An 18,870-nucleotide genomic window follows, 5' to 3' on the forward strand; every position below is an offset into this window, starting at 1 on the left:
TATAATGTATTGACTGTGAAGGGAAAATGATATGGGTATTATCAATATTAGCAGATGGTTATGGTAAGATTGAAAAAGAAATAATAAGAATTGTTGAAATGTATGGAAAATGGTTAGATATAAATGAAATTAATAACCCAAAATACTTATGAGAAGCATATGTTAAATGTTCAATGATAATTCTTGGTCAATTAACATTACCCTTTTCTTAATTGTAAAAGTGAAGAAAAGAAATTGAAAGTCATGCAGAGTATTGTCTTATAGTAGTAGATATATTTTATAAGTTAACTGATAGTCAATATGGAAAAAGAACGTAATGAATGGATATTAAGTTGTGTGTATGGTATCTTTGTTACTGTATTTGAATAGTTTCATTCTGACAGAAAAGAAATTATTTCAAAAACAAACAAAATAAATATTATTTTTATTTACTTAAAAGACTAATTAACGTATTACACTTCTATTTATTAAAAAATGCTAGTGTTTCAAATAATTTATGGCATGTATTTATATCCCATTCTATTGAATGGCAATTAAACACAGATGTACTTCAACAATGGATTGAAACTACTTTATGTCTACAAGAAAGTTATATGCAAAGTCTTATAGAAAATCAAGAAGTTGCTACAATTCATTTTATTAAAAATAATGGAAAAGAAAGAATTATTGAAATGAGCCAACCAACATTACAGTCAATTTGGCTTTATTTATAGGTTAAGTAGAATTGATTATAATACAATAACTTCAGAAAATACATTAATTTTTCAAGAAGGTATTAGTTTATTAATGCATGATCTTTAATGTAGAATTAGTTGTAACACTAATTCAACATCATTACCACCTGTTGATGGAAATATTATATTATACTTATATGGAAAAGTAGCTTCATCACCACTATTTTCATGTGACTATGATATTTATGAAGAAGCTATTTGTGTTTTTATAGGAAATATATTATCATTCTTTTCAGAAACATTATCACTAACTCAATATAATCCTAAATATATTTCTTTATTAATTAGTACTATTCAAAAATCACTTTCATCTTTAAACTTCTTTGTAAATAAATCATGTTTAGATAATCTTCAAACAACATTAAAGTATCAATTAAGTGGTTTACCATTATCTCTTAAACTAATCTATAGTTCAATTGATAATATATTAAATACTTCATTAAGTGTTAAAAGAATAAAAGGGTATTTAAATGCTTAGGTTTTCCGTGGTTTTATTAAAACATTAAATAATTCATTAGTTCATTATAATGTTTACTCTACAATGGAATTAAAAAATATGATTAATTTAGAAGATCAAATAGACACATTATTCTGTACATTTATCAGAAAACTAATAAGTACTGATCTTGTAGGTGAGGAAAACTTATCTTTAGTCTTTGTAATTTTATTACAACATTCTTTATTTCATTTCTTCTAATAACACCAGAAATATCTAATTTCCATATTAATTATAGTACTTATACTGTTAATACCATTCATCATCTAACATTGTTATTATTATCTGACATTCAAAAAATGTACTCAATTGATATAGACAAAGAAGTTAATTATAAAAAACTGTAATTATACTTCAACTTTTTACATGGCTTATGTAAATATACTCATTATATCCCAAAACATGGTGAAAATACATTTTCTTTGGTTGTAGTACAATTAGTTCTCTTTGTATTAGAAAAATTTATTTATTGTCCTAAACCACAAAATATTCCTGATGTTTTTGTTTATTTATTGATATATATTCTTTATGACTATTTAAATGATGCAAAATCATTACAAAAAGAATATCTGAAAACATTGTTTGATGTATTTACCAAATTAAATCAATTATTTCCAAGTCTTATTCCTCAAATCAAACACATCTCAATAAGTTTCATTAGTAAAGAATTATTTGAAGCAAATAAACGATACTTTCCTTTCTATTCATTTTGTTAAGGAATTTCAATTAATGCAATGTTGTTTCAATATTGCATTAGATCATATAAGAGTTGTTTATAAAAATGGAGTATTGTATTCTCTTATTGATCTCCATTAAACAGATAAAACACAATTACGGTGTGCTATTATTGAAAGAAGTTGTGACGGTAAATTTGTATTTGAAAGTTCTATTGATTATGTTAGTACATTTCGACAAATTATATCAAAAAAGAAAATACTGTTAATTCTCAATATGATGGAGATAAGCGAATTGAAAGAATTCCTCTCTTTGTTTCTTCATCAACAAAAGAAACTGGTCAATATCCAAAACAATTAGAAGGATACTATCAATTACATTTCAAATCATTCTTAATAGATTTTATTCCAAATGAAGATAAGAGTGTATTTCTCCATTTTTTGTAACTCGACTCTATCATTTATGTGTTATTGGAATTGAGTTAAGATGGTTTTGAATTAGAAGTTAATGAACAATTACTTAATGAGTTAATTCTCTTAGATAATCAACAACCTTTCCTTAACGCAAAAATTCTTATTGACTTTCCACCACAAGATAAAATTGGGTAATTTTTCATCTCTTTCATTCAACACTTAGGAAGTACAATGAAAAAGAACCCTCAGGTATTCAAACTGACGTAGATAAATTGATATTAATTCAAACAAACGAAGCAAACGTAATTTGTGATTGTCCTAAATTATTTAAAACAATAAAACAAAAAGAATATAACCTTCAAATAATTTGGAATTGCACACACTCTTATTCTCCAGATATTTTAAGTAAGAATATAATTATTATCACTCCAGTCTCATTTAATACTTTTAGAATAATATCAAAAATAAAAACAACTTTAATTTCTGGTGTTTATATAAATGGAAATTCATTGTCATATGAAATTCCAACTTTTGCTCTTCATTTATTTATTCAAGACTGTACTACATATATTTTTTTGTAATGTCGTTAGTCAAAAAAAAAAACAATTGACAAAATTGTCTCTTCAGATAAGTTTAATAATAATGGTCGTTGTACTTTTATTTTTAACCACAAGACTAACAAGAAAATTGCTGAAAATAATTCTCACATTTCTACTTCCAGGACATCTTCACCAATTCAACCACCCACATATATACCTTATTCTGAATCAATAAATAAAGTTATATTACCAACGTATGTCAAGATTGCAATAGAAACTATCAAAAATAATCTATCAACTGATCATCCACTGTATCATTTATCGAATCAAAACCTTCATTCAGAAAAAGAAAAATTTAAAATACTCAACTCATCAACAACTTGTGAAATATCAGAAACACCATCTTATATTGAGAAAAGTTACAAAATATAAGAATTTCAACAACACTGTCCTTTCAAAACTTCCTGAAAAATAATTTCTAATTTCGTTTTTACCTTTCATTTTTATTTTTTTTTGTTGTTTGAAAGGAAAGATTTAAAAATCTTCTTAAAACTAACGAATAGCTTTTCAAATATAAAAGAATTGTTGCCTAAAATAAAGTAATGAAAAGTGATTTTCATCACTTGGATAAATTAATTCAAATTTATCCTATTAATAAATTTCAATACTCCCTTCAAAGGTTTTGTGAAAATGAACAAATCTCAAATGAACTTTACAAATACAAATCAACAAAGTTAAAACTCTCCATTAATCCATTGATTGGTGATGACTTTATTGGAAGAGATATTGGTGATTGGGTTGGATTAAGTTTAAAAAGTAAACGAACAAAAAAACACATAACCACTAATTCATTATACAAAGAAATATATGTTGAAGGAGTTGTTAATCAATTCTATTTTAATTGTATTGACTGGATTGAAAATTCATTGATTGTTGGGCTAAGCAATTCTGTGTTTGCTGTTAATGTTATAACCAATGAGAATTGTCAATTAATTCCTACCTATGAATTATATTCAGTGAGTTGTGTAAAGAAAGAAGGAAAAAAAACAGTTATTCTTGGTGATTGTGATGGGACTTTATACCAAATTGACTTAGAAGAAAATGTAGTTTCCAATAAAGCAAAAATCCATAATGATAGAATAGGAAGAATCATTTGTAGAGAAAATATAATTGTAACTGGAAGTAAAGACAAGAAACTTAATTTAATTGACAGAAGAATATCATTTGATAAACCTACATCATCAACATTATTTGAAGGAGAAATCTGTGGATTAGTAATAAAAGATAATACTATTTGTATTGGAACAAGTAACCATATTGTATATGTATATGATATACGTTTCAATAACACTCCAATTAATATTGATTATTTCCACAAATCAGCTGTTAAAGCTCTATGTTTTGAAATTAATAGAAATAATGTAATATTGTCAGGGGGAGGGATACGTGATAGGACAATTGAAAGATGGAATTATCTTACAAATGAAAGAAGTTATGTTGAAACTAATGCACAAGTAGTATCTATTGATTATAAGGAAAAACAAGAATATATACTTGTTGCTCTTGGATATCCTTCAAATGGATTTATACAACTAGATTATCAAATGAATGTGTTAAATAGATTTGATGGACATGAAGGTAGGTTGTTAAGTACTGCAGGATTTTCATCACATGAAGATCCATTATATGCTTCTTTAGGATCTGATTGTAAAATAAATATTTGGGATTTTATGTAAATTAATTTTTTAGAAAAAGAAGATAATGAATTGTTGAGAAATAAAATTAAAATTGTGTATAAGCAGTTATACCATATTCGTCATCATTAGAAATTTCTTTTGGAAAGAAAATAAATGTTAATGTGTAAACATACAAATTACACAATAACTGTCTACAAATCATAGAAATAGCTATAAACAACAATTAATCATTATTCATTTAACAACAAAAAAAGATTTTATAAGAATAACAAACGAGGTAAATAATTCATGTCTTGACCAAAAATCAAGTGAAGAAGAGTAACTATTAAAACTACACTAGTAAAAATACTAAACCAAAAAATTCTGTTTTTATAAAGAGGGGATCGTATTTCAGAATAAGTAAACAACATATAAATCAATGTCCATCCATATAATAAGAAACAAATAAAAGTTGATAACGCACCAAACATAAGACCAATAGACATAGTATCATCAACTACAGAAAATGGTGATTTATTTGATGGAAGATAATATAAAATGAAATACAATAAGAAAAATACAAAATATGCAAGAAGTCCTGTTGCTCTTAATATCCATATTAAAACACTATTCTTCTTTCCTAATGCTTGCTAGTTTATAAATAACACATAAACCTTTTATAAGAAATAATTTAACAACAAACATTTCTCGAATGGTCGATATGTAAAAAGATAAATGAAATTAAAACAATTTGATATATAGTATATATACAAGTATCAATGCATGATATCCAATCAGCATTAAAGAAGAATCGAAGAATATTGAATGGATTGTTATAAAAATTTAATAAGATAATCATAATAAAACTATTAATATAAAAATGGTCTTCATCATTTTTATATAACTTCATAAAGAAATATAAAATAGAATAAAGTATAGTTGCTATAACTGATAAAATTACAAGGAAAGTAACAAATGATATTTTGAATAATGAATATCCTGGAATTCCTCTTTTAGAATCCATTACTAAAGTATTATAAAACCCAACTTTAAAGAAGAAAATAAACGTATATGAAGAATTGAAGACATTTCTTAAATAAATAAAACTAAATCTATTACACTCTCCACCCTATTTGAATAAATATTTTAACATAGATATTAATTTAGTTTAATTTAATAAAAACAAACAGTGAATGAACATTGTGTTTCAAATTTGACTGGTTTATTAATGTTATCAAAAGAATTCAACTCAGGATGATCTAGCCACCAAAAAGTAGCATTTCCACTAATTGTTATTTTATCTACTGATTGATGGTTTAAATCAGTTTTGACATATGGCTTACAAGTTGTTGCTTGAAACTGGTTGTATGTTTTTATTAAAAGTTCTACATCAAAGAAATAATATGTATCTCCTTCACTTAATGAAGAACTAGTTTCATCCTCTTCTAAAGAAATAAGAGATGACTTTAATCCAATAGAACTCAATTCATTTTCAATTTCATCAGTCTTATCTTCTTTTATTTTATTAACAATATTCATACCATTGAATGAATCAACAATTCCTTCTATCTTTTTTTCATTACCAACAAAAGAAACAAAAGCAACAGTATCATCTCCATTAAACGAAGAACCAACATTGAATGTAGTTGAATTGGATATAATTCCAATTTCAAGTATTTGGCCAAAAGAAAAGAATATACCAATAATTAAACAAATAATCCAAACAACACATAAAGTAATTTTCCAAATACTTCCTAATTCATCAATAATGACTCCATTTGGCATCTTTTGAACAATTGATACAATACAAGATGTGAACTTAAAATTTTCGGTTGATGGTTCTTCTTTTCAAAGATCTCATTAATATTTCTATAACACTATTCTTATTATAAAAATCTATTAAAACAAAACTATTACAATTAAAAACCTTTTTCAGGGTTTTTAATTTTCCTGTTGAACTTCATAATTCAACTGATTTACAAGTAATGGGAGGAGTCAGAACTAAGACAGTTAAAAGAGCTGCTAGAAATATTATTGAAAAGTATTACCCACTCTTAACTCTTGATTTCCATACTAATAAGCGTGTTGTTGATGAAGTTGCTGTTGTTGAAACCAAAAGATTAAGAAATAAAATTGCTGGATTTATTACTCATTTGATGAGAAGAATTCAAAAAGGACCAGTAAGAGGAATTTCTTTCAAACTTCAAGAGGAAGAAAGAGAAAGAAGAGATAATTATGTCCCAGAAAAGTCTGAAGTTAATATTGACAAGATCACTGCTGATCCAGTTACTCTCAAAATGCTTGAATCAATTGGAATGCCAATTAACAAGAAAAATTAATTGCAAATGTTTTGGATAAATTAATTTTTTCTTTTTTTTAACTTATTTAATATTATAGACAAAAAACAATAAAGTTTTTTAAAAAATATTCATTTATATGGGTTTGTGTCTGATTTCCACGATTGTTCAGATGTTGTTTGAACTTGTCGTGAAGAAAAATAAGGGTTATATGTTGGTTGAGGGTTTGACTCATTCTGTTTTCTGTCATCAGATGGATTAGAAGTTGTTTGAAGATTTTGTGGTGGTGATGGTTTTTGAAGTGGGTCTTGTACAAATGGTTGTTCTTGTGAATTTGAATATTCAGGTAATGCCTTTGGTGTGGTTGGACTTTGTTGTTGATAATAAGGATGAATTGAATGATAAAGTTGAGGAACTGAAGGAGAAGGGTTGTTGTTTAGTGGTTGAATTTGAATAGAAAGTGGATAATATTGAGGTGGGTATTGATAACTAACATAAGGAGGTTGATATTGAGAAGGATATGTAGATGTATACGGAGGTTGGTATAAAGAAGGATAAATAGAATAAGGTGGGATTGTTTTTGAAGAGGAACTAGGCAACTTATGTTTTGGGTAGTTTTTAATTCTATCCTTTGCTAAATGGTCATGTTTTAATTTTTTTAATTGATTTTTTGTTTCTACAATACGTTCAAGATCTTTTCTAATGTATAAGACTTATTGCTTATTTTCTATAGAAGAATACGTTTAAACAAACTTAGAAAATGATGCGTATTTTACTTCTATAGTTCCTTCATTCCAATGAGCATTATTAGAAGATTCAAGTGCTTTAACAGCAGCTCTTGAATCATAGTATTCAATAAATTTAATAGTAATTTTATCAGCAGAGTCTCTAACTTCAGACACCTCACCAAATTTTTCGAAATAATGAAAGATTTCATCGTTGGTAGGGATTTTTTGAAAACCACGAAGAATGACATATAAATTTGCCTAACCATTATTAATTCAATTATTTTAAATAAAATTATGTATATTAATAACAGAGTAATAAAGAAAGAAAACAAACATGATTCTTAAGGCTATCCATGTTATTAATTTCATTATCTTTAGGTAATGAGTAATGAATTTTGATAGGTCTTCCACCAATTTCTTTTTTATTTAATTCTTCATGAGCTTTTATTGCATCACGAATATCATACTAAAATATTATTATAAAATAGTTATGTTATGACTCATACCAAAAACAACAATGAACCCTGGAAAAACAAACAAAAGTAATGAAGGCAATTCCTCTATTCTCAATTTGACAGAACACTTTTTTAATTTCTCCATATTTCTCAAATAATTTTTTAATACTCTCTTCATTAGTATTAAAACAAATATTACGAACAAAAAGTATTCTCGACTTCCTCTCTACGATATCTTCCCTCACTTTTTGATTTTTATTTCTATATGAATGTTCGTGTCTTTCACTCATTTTTGTTTTCTTTTTAGTTCTTCATTTTCTTTTTAAATTTTATTATAATTTTTATTAACCCCTTTTTGTATTTCTTTTTTCCTTTTCAATATTAAGAGAAACACCATATAATTTATTATTAAACACTCTTAGTTATTTTGTTGTTTCTTGTAACTTCCTTTTTAAAATATAACCATTTCATATCTCTTTTTATTATATCAATTTTTGTTTTTAATGTTTTAAGAAATTAAATTATTAATTTAATTTAACTAAATAATTATTTTAATATTATACCATTTTAAAAGTAATGTTATTATACTTTCTTATCTTTTAATTTTATTGTACTAAATTATTTTCTTATTAATGGTATTTATTAAAATGTAATGTCTAATATTTTATGTAACCTCTTTATCAAATTTAGAGACTTATGAATTTACAACTTTTAATTAAAATTATAAATTTAACTTCAATTTTCTTAATAAAAATTATTGATTCATTGTTTAGATTTGTTTTTTTTTTTTAAACTAAATTGTTTAGAAGAATATATTATCATTAAAACTATTTTATACTAATTTAAAAGTATTATTCTACTAATAACTATTTTTTAATGAATAATATTATTATATAAATTATTTATTATAGAAAATTAAGACTTAACTCTTTTATTTTCAACATAAAAATTTAATACAAATTAAAAGAAATTAATTTCTATTTCAGAATAACCCAATTCTTTTTTTTACATGAAAAACTGTACTAAAAACTATTTACTTAAAAACATTTAATAATAAAACTTCTCAATTTTTTTGGTATTTATAAATTTTTTTATTACTTTGTGTTTTGAAGAAAAAATGATTATTTGTTATAAAAAGAACTATAAATTATTGTGTTATTATAATGACTTTTTCTCTTTTATCTAATATAGAAAACCTAAAGAAACCCTAAATATTAAAAATAAAATAACAATAAAAATTATAAGAAATAAGTATAAAACTAGAAATGAAAAAAGAGAAAAAGATTAAGAAAAGAGAAAAATTTACAAAAGTCTTCGAAAAAAAGAAACCCTAAAAATTGAGGAAGAGAAGAATATTTAAAGATAGAAATGAACTGAATATATCAATACTGTGTTTACTAACACAATGGCCAGAACTAAAGGACATATTGAACGACCAAGCAATAAATCAGCTAAGGCTGTAAAAAATGTAGCATTCAAAGCTGCTAAAAAGATGTTATCAAAGGATAGTACTAAGAAGAAAAGAGCACATCCAGGTGCAGTTGCTCTTACTGAAATTAAAGTCTTACAAAGATCTACTGAGCTTTTATTAAGAAAAGCACCATTCCAAGCTCTTGTCAGAGAAATTGCTCAAGTCTCAAAGAGTGATTTAAGATTCCAATCAGCTGCTATTTCTGCTCTTCAAGAAGCTGCTGAAGCTTATCTTGTTGGACTTTTTGAAGATACCAACTTGTGTGCTATTCACGCTAAGAGAATTACCATTATGCCAAAGGATATGCAACTTGCTAGAAGAATTAGAGGTGAAAGAACATAAGTATTCTCTTATTGTGTCTATTTGAATTTTTCTTTAATCAATTTTTTTTTTCGTTTTTGCATAATTATTATAGTTTTGTTATATCATTTCATTTTTTTATCTTTAGTAATAAATTAGAAATAAAATTGAGTATAATTTAACTGTATTTTATCAAATTTCAATAATGATGATTTGATAAGGAGTGTTAGTCTTTCATTTCAATAAAAATATACTAAAACAGATTATTCTTTAATAAATATTAAAAAAAATATAATAAACAATAATTAAATTGAATAATTTAATTAATCAGTTTTTTGTTTAGCATCTTTCTTACAAGTTTTATTGCACTTGCAGCAGCAGTCACATGTGAAAATGTAAAAAAGGAAAACAAAGATTACTGAAGCTTCATATGGAAGAAGATAAAGTTTATTCAAGCCATTGATAAGTAACAAGATAGCAGTCAAATAACTTCTGTCATAAGTCCAAATGAAAATATTACTGAATAAGAAAATAAAGAATCCACAAGCAATTTCTAATTCAAATGGAACTGAGAAAATAAGACAAAGGCTAAGTAATCTATAACTTAACAAGTAACAACCGAAAATATATAATGATGCATAAAGAATATAGTAGAAAGTCAATAATAAGTTAACAAAAATAATACCTAATACAATAGTTCCAAGAACAAATACACCAGTAAAGATATAATCTGATGTCATTTTATAATATTCAATACCAGAAATACCAGAAATAATTAAAATAATAAATGAAGATAATTCAAATCTAGTAACTAATCTAGTTTTTTTATTAATTAAATAGAAAGCAATAACAACAACAAAAATTGGAGTAGTAACACCAAGCTTATTAACATAATTAATAAAGATACCTTTGAAAATAGTAAATTTATCAAAAATATGTGATGGAACAAATGAAAGAATAGAAGGAATAATATTATAATTACCAGTAATAAATTCAAAATTACTGTATTTTTCAAAGTTTAATACTATTGTTTTGAATGTATTACAAGTAACTGATGGAGTTAAACAGAATAAATAAAGTGCTCCAGCACCAATTACAGTTAACAAAAGTGTCAATAAATGGATTAAAGTCCATGAGAAGAATCCATTTTGTGGAATCAAATTAAATAGCCAAACTAAAATAATTGATAAAGCTAAAACAATAAGTAATATATCAGCATTAAACTTAGGTAATTGTGTTACTACCTTTTGAATAGTAGATGGATAATTTGCAGTACAGAATGTTGAATTTACCTTATCTTTAAATGAAGCATAAGTTACTTCGTAACTTGGTATTTGTGGTGCATGTGGTAAATAAGTTTGTAAAACAAGTAACCCAATTAATAATAAACCAATAAAGAAAGATGTCTTTGGGAAACCGTAAGTCATTATGTATTTTAATTTTTTTTTGCACTCAAATATCCCTCCACCTTTTTTGCTGACAAGGCTTCATGTGGCATTTCATTTTTAAGATGTAAAGTCAATTTACTATATTTTATAATAATTTATAATATTTTGATATTTTTAAATTAACTATTTTTAGTTTTCAATAAATAAATTGAAACAATTAAATTTTTGTTTTGTATTTATTTTTGGAATTTTTATTTTGGGTAATTAATATTTAGGTTTATTTAATTGTGAAATAAAAAAAGTTATTCTTTTCTTTATATTAATAACTAAATAATGAAAGCAAATCAGACTCTTTCTTCTTTTTTATAACTTTTATCATTTTTTACAAAAATACCTTAAATTTTAACTTTTTTTCTTATTGAAATTTATAAACTTATTTTAAATTTTTGAAATTTATTATTGTATAATATAACATGTTTTAAAAACTAAATAATTAAATTATATACTTCAAAAAACGATACTAATTATTTTAAATACAAATTTAATAGTCTATTAACTTAAAACATTCTTTTATTTTTTTTTTAAGATATTCAATATTATTTAAAAGAAAATATTATAAATTTAATGAAACTTTTTTTTTTATTTAAAATTACTAATTAATTTTTTTCAAAAAAAAAAAAATAATTTTTTAATTAATTTATTAAATAAAAAGAATTATTAAAATTAGTTTTATAAAAAAAATCTTTATTTTTCATTATTATAAAATTGTTTATACTTACATATAACTTATTTTTGATTTTATAACAATATCATCTTCATTCTGACTAATAAAAAAAACTCTTTTTGTATTATTTCTAATGCAGATGTAACAATTCTTTGTATACTAAAGTCATTGTTAAATAATAAAATTTCTTTTTAGTTACTCAAGTTTTCTATCAAAAATTTTTAAAAAAACTATTTAATTAAATAATTTTTATATGACTGTTGAAATAATTGAATGGAATGAAATATCATCATGGTCTTGGGATTTACTTGAAGACACATGTTGTTTTTGTCAATCTACACTTGACTATTGTTGTCCATGTTGCATTTTTCCTGGAGAACAATGTCCACCAGTAGTAGGGGAGTGTGGTCATACATTTCACAAACACTGTATTGACACTTGGCTTGAAAAAAATACTAATTGTCCAGTTTGTCGTCAACAATGGAAGAACCAAAATTTAATGGAAATAGAAAATTAATTTATTGTTATGTATAACATAATTGTATTTTATTTGAAGTTAAAAAAGAAGGAAGTTAAAGGTAAAGAAAAGCACATCAAATCAATTTTTTTTTTCTTTCTTTCAACATTTTCTTTGAACTGAGTTATTGGAACTCATATTTCAATAAGATATGCACTTAACTATCAATTATCAAAATAAAGAATACCCTATTACTGTTGAAGAAACAGAAATTGTTGCTAATTTAAAGAACGAAATTGACAACCTTATCAATATTTCAATTGATAGATTAGAATTAAAATGCAATGGTATTGTATTAGACTGTAATAGTCATACATTAAATAGTTATAAGGTAACTGATCACTGCAAAATAGAAGTTACTATTTTACCACCACAACTTCATTCATCATTATTATTTCCTTCAAATGCAATCTATAGTATTTGTGCTATATTATTAGTTTATTTTTCAACACATCCATCAATCCCTTCATTAGAAGAAACTACAGAATCTACTGCCATGATATCATGTATTATTTTGATTGTTTATTTAGTCTTTAAATCCTTATTTTCATTATTCCTTGATTATCCAGCTAAACCTACTGTTGGACTTGCTAGAGCAATGTTCACTGCAATTACTGGTGTATTGATTTGTGCAATGCTCTCATTTGAACTTTGTTACAGAAAAAATGAAACAAGTACTCTCTGTACAATTATTGGAGCAATTAATTGTATGAGTTGTACAATGGGACTGTATTACCATCATACTTACCTCTCAAAAGGTTATAATGCTTTTGGTGAATTAGCTTATTTCCCATCTAAGGCATTATATTCTTTTATTTCTTGTCCTAACAATTTGTTTGAGGGACTTTTCTTTACTTCCTTTATGTTTTGTACTTCATTTACAAAAACATCAATTATTTTATGTATTTTAAATTGGGTGGCTATGGTTATGTTATCACAACGTCAACATAATGCTTATAAAAAGACTTTTAAGAACTTCCCTATTCGTTATCGCTTCATTCCTTTTATTTGGTAAGTAATAAATAATTAAAATTTTATACTTCTTTTTCAATTAACCAATTCTGAAATAAATAAAAAACAATTAGAATTAATTAGAATTAATTTTGAAATTGGTTCTTTTATTTGGTACAGGTGGTAATGGTCTTTTATTTATTGATTCAGTTTTTTCAGTAATTCTAGTAGATGTTAGGTTAGGAGATGAGTTGGTATGTCCACTTGTTCGTTTAGTTTGTTGTTCCAATTGTTTATTGTTATTATTTGTTGGGTATGTTCTTGTAGGGACTGTTGGTAGTGCTTGGGTTGTTGAAGCACTTCTTCTTGGAGGAAGAGCTGGTGGTTTAGAAAAAACAATCTCATCTTGAGGTGGTGGTATTGGATAGTTTTGTTGTTTTGGAGGTAATGGATGATAGTTATGTGGTGTTCGTGCTACAGAAGATGACTGAGGTGGTGAGGGTTGTGGTTTTAGTTGTTCATTAGATATATATGTAAATGAATCAGTAGAACAATTAAGTACCTCTCCATGTTTAGGTGTTTCTTGTGGTGTTGAAGTTACTTTCTTTTGTTCTTTTGTTCGTTCATTTGGACTAAGTACAAGCAATTTCTTAATTGAATTTTTCATTGAACGTTGGAAAGTTTCAACAAATTCATACTTTAAATCATTTTCATCAATAGGTTCGTTTGTAATAAAAGATTCGCTTATTTTCTTTTGTTTATCATATTGTTTTTGTAGAGCATGTTTATATGCAAGACTAATATCTTGTTTAGTTATAGGTTCATTAATACCTCCACATAATAAACATTTCTTTCTATCACTGAATTTATTACAAATAATACATCTTGCACATTGTCTATGATGGACTGAATTGTCTTGATATTGAAAAACAGGGTCTTCTTTAACTATCTCCTCAAGACATCTCCCACATCTTCTTTGTATTGAACTAATGTCTTGTAACTTTCTATATCTAACAGTACATGTTTCATTTATTATTGGTGATATTGGAAGATTATGGTTTAATTTGTTTGTTTCTTCTTCTATAAATTGAAAGAACATTTGAGACTGACTAAAGTGTTTCAAGAATTCCTTAAAAGAAGAAGTACTTGATAAAAACATTTCTTGGGCAAACTCAAACTTAGATTCATTCTTTTTAAAAAAATGACTATGTCTCTCCAACATTAACTTATACAATTGTTTAAACAATTTGACTACATCTTCATCATTAAACTCTTGTTCATTAGCAATAATAAAATCTAGTCTTGCCATAAAAATTCCCATTGGCATATTAACTAAATAATTCTCTCGAATACATCGTGAAACTTCTTGGTGTTTATCAATATCTATAACATGTACATCATCATCTTCACCAAATTCCATCATAAAATTAGCATAAGTACCGCGTGTACATCCAATTATACATGGAAGTATTGAACTTAAATAGGATGAAAGAAAAAGAGGTAATATTGGAATTAAAATGTGTTGCCATACAAAAGGTTGAAGAACATTAAGAAATGCTTGAATAGTTGGGTGAATAGTTTCTGGAGTACAGCTATGAAAAATAAATCGTTCTTCAAGTAGCATCTTAAACACAATATCAACGAAGGTATTAACTCCAAATGCTTTAATTGTTTCAATAATATAATTTGGTTGTTTGTTAGTTATTTGGAAGTTACCTAATGTAATAAATGATTTTTTAAGTTCTCTGTTTGTTAACGTCATACATCGCTGAAGAATTAATGGAGGATTTAAAAATTCTTTTGTATTTAACATTGCCCTCAACAAATCTAAGAAAAAAGTATTATATTCCTTTGTAACAATAATAATAACTTTAGGAGTAGTTGTTGTATATCTTAAATAATAACAATACTCATATTCATGTTCAAGAGTAGTTCGAATACATGAAAATACTTTCGCAGGAATACCACTAATTCCTTCATAGTTTAATTTATTTAACTCTGGGTAAACAAATTGCATATATTCTTTTACATCATTGACTTGACCAGAGGCAAAAGTTGTTTTATAATTGACAGAACTAACCTGAAATTCAACATAATAACTACATATTATTGAGACTCTATCTTCCTCGTTCATTCTCACAAATTGGAGGAACTAAAAAAAAAGAAAATATTTTCTTATCGGTTTTTAAAAATTAAAATTGAAAAGAAGTGATAAAAAAATCAAAAAATATTCAACTATTTTTATAGAAAAGAAAATATAAAAATAAGACTGAAGAACTAAAAATTTAAAAAAATAGGGAACTTATGTCCCAACAACAGTTAACTAGATTATTACAAGAGAAAGAACGACTAATGAAAAACTTCGAGAGATCAAAGAACTTAATGAAAGTTAGTGAAGCGTGCTCAGATTTAGTTAACTTTACAAAAAGTAAAGTAGACCCTTTCAGTCCTGAGTTCAAAGACTCGAATCCTTGGGATAAAAATAATGAAGGTGGGTGCTGTGCATTGGTGTAAGTTATATTGTCAGAAAAAATAAATTGGGATAGTTACTTTTGAGTTAATTCGTTTATTTTTGTTCTCATTTTTTACCTTTTTATTACAATAGAACCACCAACAATTTCTTTTCGAATCATCAATTTATCAAAATTTTTTCTTTCACACCACTTTTAAAATTTAACAAAAATAAAGGGAAATAAGAATTAAAGAGGTTTAAGTTTTAAAGAAGAGAGATGAGAAGAGATGAGAGAGATAGAATTTAATAAAAGAGAAAGATCACCATTGTCGACGTCAAAATTAGAGAAATTAGAAAGAAGGGAGTTGTAATAAAATTCTAAGTTGAGATGAGAGGATAAAGGGAGAATAGGAGAGGAAGTGGATAAAGAGGTAGCGATTTGAGAAGCACGGGAGATTAGAGAAGAGGGGAGATGAGCGAGTCGAGCACAATGGATGCCATAAGAAGAGTCTGATATTCCATTAACAAGATGATATAAAAAAGTGATAGAGTTATTAGATTGATTAAGAAGAACGTCCATTTTAAGAGGAACACATTTATTCAAGTCAATGTAATGAAAAAAGGAAATGAAATGAGTGGAAATGATTGTTTTTGGAGCGTTAGAGCCTAAAGATTGAAGATAGCGAAGTGTAGCAATAAATAAAGCCAAACCATCAGAAGGATGTGTTCCTTTACCAAATTCATCAATAAGTAATAAAGAGTCATTTGAAAGATGACGGAGAGAAGTACTAAGAAGAGAACAGTCTGTAGTAAAAGCAGATAAAGAAGAAAGAGAAGAGTCAGAGGAAGAGAATTTAGTAAAGATGTGACTAAAAAGAGGGATTTGAGCATTAGAAGCACAAACGCCACAACCAAGTAAAGCCATGATAACATTAATTCCGACTTGTCTTAAATAAACTGTTTTACCACTTGAATTAGGACCAGTAATGATTTGAATAGGAATAGAAAGAATTTTTGTTGAATTAGGAATTGCTGAAGAAGTGAATAATTCAAGAATTGGGTTTCTAGCATCAGATAAAATTAAAGGATCAGATGGATTAACAATGGAAGGTAAATTCCAATTAAATAACATATTACAAACAACAAAATCAAGTAAAACATCCAATTCCGACAAATCATTATAAATACTAGAAGAAAGAGATAAATAAGGAGTAAGAGAAGATGATAAATTATCTAAAAGAAGAGTTTTTAAATCAAGAATCTTTTGATTAATATCACCAATAGAATGATCAAGTTCAATACAATGAATATCTTTATAATAATAAAAATCAACAGTTTTAAAAATTAAATTCCAATTTGAATTTAAAGAAGTAGAAAATGAAGGTATTTCAATTAAAAATCCTAATTTATTAAAGAAACAATATTTTAAATGATATTTTGAATGATACTCAATAAGAATAGTATTAATTTGTTTAAATTGAAGAATTAAATTATCATAATTATTATTAAAAGATGAATTAATAAATAATTCATTTTGTAATAAATGATTAATATCAAAAATTTGTTCTAAATAATTTTTAATTGTACTAATTAATTGAAATCTACTTTCTAATTGAATAATAATTCTATGTTTAAATGAATATTCATTAAGTAATTTAATTATTTGATAAATTGAATAGATAACTTTATAAAATTTAATCCAATCATTATCATTCATTTGAAACATTTGAATTTTATTACTTAAATTTAAAAATTCATTTGTTTTTCTAAGATATTTTCTTAGAATATCAATAATTCCTTTATATTCTTCTTTTCCAATTTCTTTTTGAAAACTTTGTCTTTCTTCAATAATGTATTTGTCAATTTCTATTCTTAATAACCATTCTTTTAATAATTTACTTCCTCCTTTAGTCATACATTTATTTAAACATCCATATAAACTTATTCCTTCTTTTCCTCCTCCTGTACTATGAATATCTGGATGTTCTTCTTTTTTAAAAATACATAATGATTTAAATGTATGTTCATCAATATAAAGTATTTTATCCCATTCTATTCTTTTAATTTCTTTAATTGAATATTTTTCTTTGTCTTTTTCTTCTTGTTCATTAATATATTGATAATAATATTTTAATAACCCACCAATTGCTTTTGTTAGTTCATTATTCTGTTCAAGAGGAATATATGTTGAAAGAGAAATAAGGTTTGTTTCTTTCTCTTTATTTCTTTTATTCATTTGATTTGGAATTATTTGAATATATTTTTGACATGTTTCAATACTAAAATCTTGACTTGATAAAATAATAACTTTCTGTTCTTTTCTTTTTAATGCTTTAATAATTTCTTCGGAAATATGATTATGTGTGATAATAATATTTCCATTTGTTTGATAGATGTATCTATTTATATTTGAATATTCTTTTCTTTTAATAAATACATTTGATATTTCCATTTTCCCTTCTTCAATGTCAATTGTTGCTATTCCTAATTGACTTCCTTTAATACTAATGGATGTAATTTTATTTATTGTATTCTCCTCTTCTTTGTTATTGTCTTTCTTTGCTTCTGTTTCTTGTCTTCTTTGAATATTTCTTTCAACCTCTTCTAGTTCTTTCTCTTGTCTTGTTTTACTTTTATCACTACTTTCACTTTCATTTCTTGGAATAACCTCGTCTAATGAAAAGTTGAGTTGTGAAGATGATTTATTGTCACACAGAATTTGTGCAGAATTTAGACATGACTGATTAGGATGTGTTGAGTTTGAAAGAAGTTTTGAAAGAAGAGGTGTTTTCTGAAGAAAACTAGAAGAAGTTCCTGTTGTTCTTAAAGGATTTGTGAATCTTTCATTCTTCTTTACGGAAGAGGTTGAAGAGAATAAGTGGGAAGATTGAGGATCAGAAGTAAGTAAGTTATGTTGTGAATGAGAGTGTGTGAAAGAAGAGTTGTCATCCGATAAAGGAGATAAGTCATACTCATCAGTCATAATAGTATATTTATAAGAAAAAACAAAAGAAAATGTTTAAATAGAGAAAGGAGATTGAAAGATTGAAAGAT

At 25.4% G+C, this 18,870-nt stretch overlaps 10 protein-coding genes across 10 annotated transcripts; 5 read left to right on the forward strand and 5 right to left on the reverse strand.

The window, feature by feature from the left end:
- Positions 1-3,459: 3,459 nt before the first annotated feature.
- EHI_135040 (WD domain containing protein) lies at positions 3,460-4,593 on the forward strand (the record flags this gene model as incomplete). Its single annotated transcript, XM_646570.1, has 1 exon — positions 3,460-4,593. The coding sequence occupies one exon, from the start codon at positions 3,460-3,462 to the stop codon at positions 4,591-4,593; it is 1,134 nt and encodes a 377-aa protein (XP_651662.1).
- A 46-nt stretch (positions 4,594-4,639) lies between these two features.
- On the reverse strand, positions 4,640-6,318 carry EHI_135050 (uncharacterized protein; the record flags this gene model as incomplete). The annotated part of the gene is made up of 4 exons (XM_001913631.1): positions 4,640-4,764; positions 4,829-5,183; positions 5,237-5,662; positions 5,722-6,318. 4 exons carry the CDS (start codon positions 6,316-6,318, stop codon positions 4,640-4,642), a joined length of 1,503 nt encoding a protein of 500 aa, XP_001913666.1.
- A 200-nt stretch (positions 6,319-6,518) lies between these two features.
- On the forward strand, positions 6,519-6,889 carry EHI_135060 (40S ribosomal protein S17, putative; the record flags this gene model as incomplete). The annotated part of the gene is made up of 1 exon (XM_646569.2): positions 6,519-6,889. One exon carries the CDS (start codon positions 6,519-6,521, stop codon positions 6,870-6,872), a length of 354 nt encoding a protein of 117 aa, XP_651661.1. The 3' UTR covers positions 6,873-6,889.
- A 72-nt stretch (positions 6,890-6,961) lies between these two features.
- EHI_135070 (RNA recognition motif domain containing protein) lies at positions 6,962-8,303 on the reverse strand (the record flags this gene model as incomplete). The annotated part of the gene is made up of 4 exons (XM_646568.1): positions 6,962-7,529; positions 7,584-7,816; positions 7,893-8,024; positions 8,097-8,303. 4 exons carry the CDS (start codon positions 8,301-8,303, stop codon positions 6,962-6,964), a joined length of 1,140 nt encoding a protein of 379 aa, XP_651660.1.
- Positions 8,304-9,363: 1,060 nt separating this feature from the next.
- On the forward strand, positions 9,364-9,865 carry EHI_135080 (histone H3, putative). The gene has a single exon (XM_646567.2). It carries the CDS (start codon positions 9,419-9,421, stop codon positions 9,824-9,826), a length of 408 nt encoding a protein of 135 aa, XP_651659.1. The 5' UTR covers positions 9,364-9,418; the 3' UTR covers positions 9,827-9,865.
- Positions 9,866-10,080: 215 nt separating this feature from the next.
- On the reverse strand, positions 10,081-11,211 carry EHI_135090 (uncharacterized protein; the record flags this gene model as incomplete). Its single annotated transcript, XM_646566.2, has 1 exon — positions 10,081-11,211. One exon carries the CDS (start codon positions 11,209-11,211, stop codon positions 10,108-10,110), a length of 1,104 nt encoding a protein of 367 aa, XP_651658.1. The 3' UTR covers positions 10,081-10,107.
- A 938-nt stretch (positions 11,212-12,149) lies between these two features.
- EHI_135100 (zinc finger domain containing protein) lies at positions 12,150-12,413 on the forward strand (the record flags this gene model as incomplete). Its single annotated transcript, XM_646565.1, has 1 exon — positions 12,150-12,413. One exon carries the CDS (start codon positions 12,150-12,152, stop codon positions 12,411-12,413), a length of 264 nt encoding a protein of 87 aa, XP_651657.1.
- Positions 12,414-12,564: 151 nt separating this feature from the next.
- EHI_135110 (uncharacterized protein) lies at positions 12,565-13,428 on the forward strand (the record flags this gene model as incomplete). The annotated part of the gene is made up of 1 exon (XM_646564.1): positions 12,565-13,428. The coding sequence occupies one exon, from the start codon at positions 12,565-12,567 to the stop codon at positions 13,426-13,428; it is 864 nt and encodes a 287-aa protein (XP_651656.1).
- Positions 13,429-13,500: 72 nt separating this feature from the next.
- EHI_135120 (uncharacterized protein) lies at positions 13,501-15,498 on the reverse strand (the record flags this gene model as incomplete). The annotated part of the gene is made up of 1 exon (XM_646563.1): positions 13,501-15,498. The coding sequence occupies one exon, from the start codon at positions 15,496-15,498 to the stop codon at positions 13,501-13,503; it is 1,998 nt and encodes a 665-aa protein (XP_651655.1).
- Positions 15,499-16,063: 565 nt separating this feature from the next.
- On the reverse strand, positions 16,064-18,799 carry EHI_135130 (uncharacterized protein; the record flags this gene model as incomplete). The annotated part of the gene is made up of 1 exon (XM_646562.2): positions 16,064-18,799. The coding sequence occupies one exon, from the start codon at positions 18,797-18,799 to the stop codon at positions 16,064-16,066; it is 2,736 nt and encodes a 911-aa protein (XP_651654.1).
- Positions 18,800-18,870: the final 71 nt, after the last annotated feature.

This window comes from Entamoeba histolytica, genomic scaffold, assembly GCF_000208925.1.
Source record: "Entamoeba histolytica HM-1:IMSS scf_1104750518365 genomic scaffold, whole genome shotgun sequence".
NCBI lineage: Eukaryota > Evosea > Mastigamoebida > Endamoebidae > Entamoeba > Entamoeba histolytica.

Bases quoted from the DNA above. Each gene is read 5' to 3' on its own strand.
- EHI_135080 (XM_646567.2), top strand. From the start codon at position 9,419: ATGGCCAGAACTAAAGGACATATTGAACGACCAAGCAATAAATCAGCT.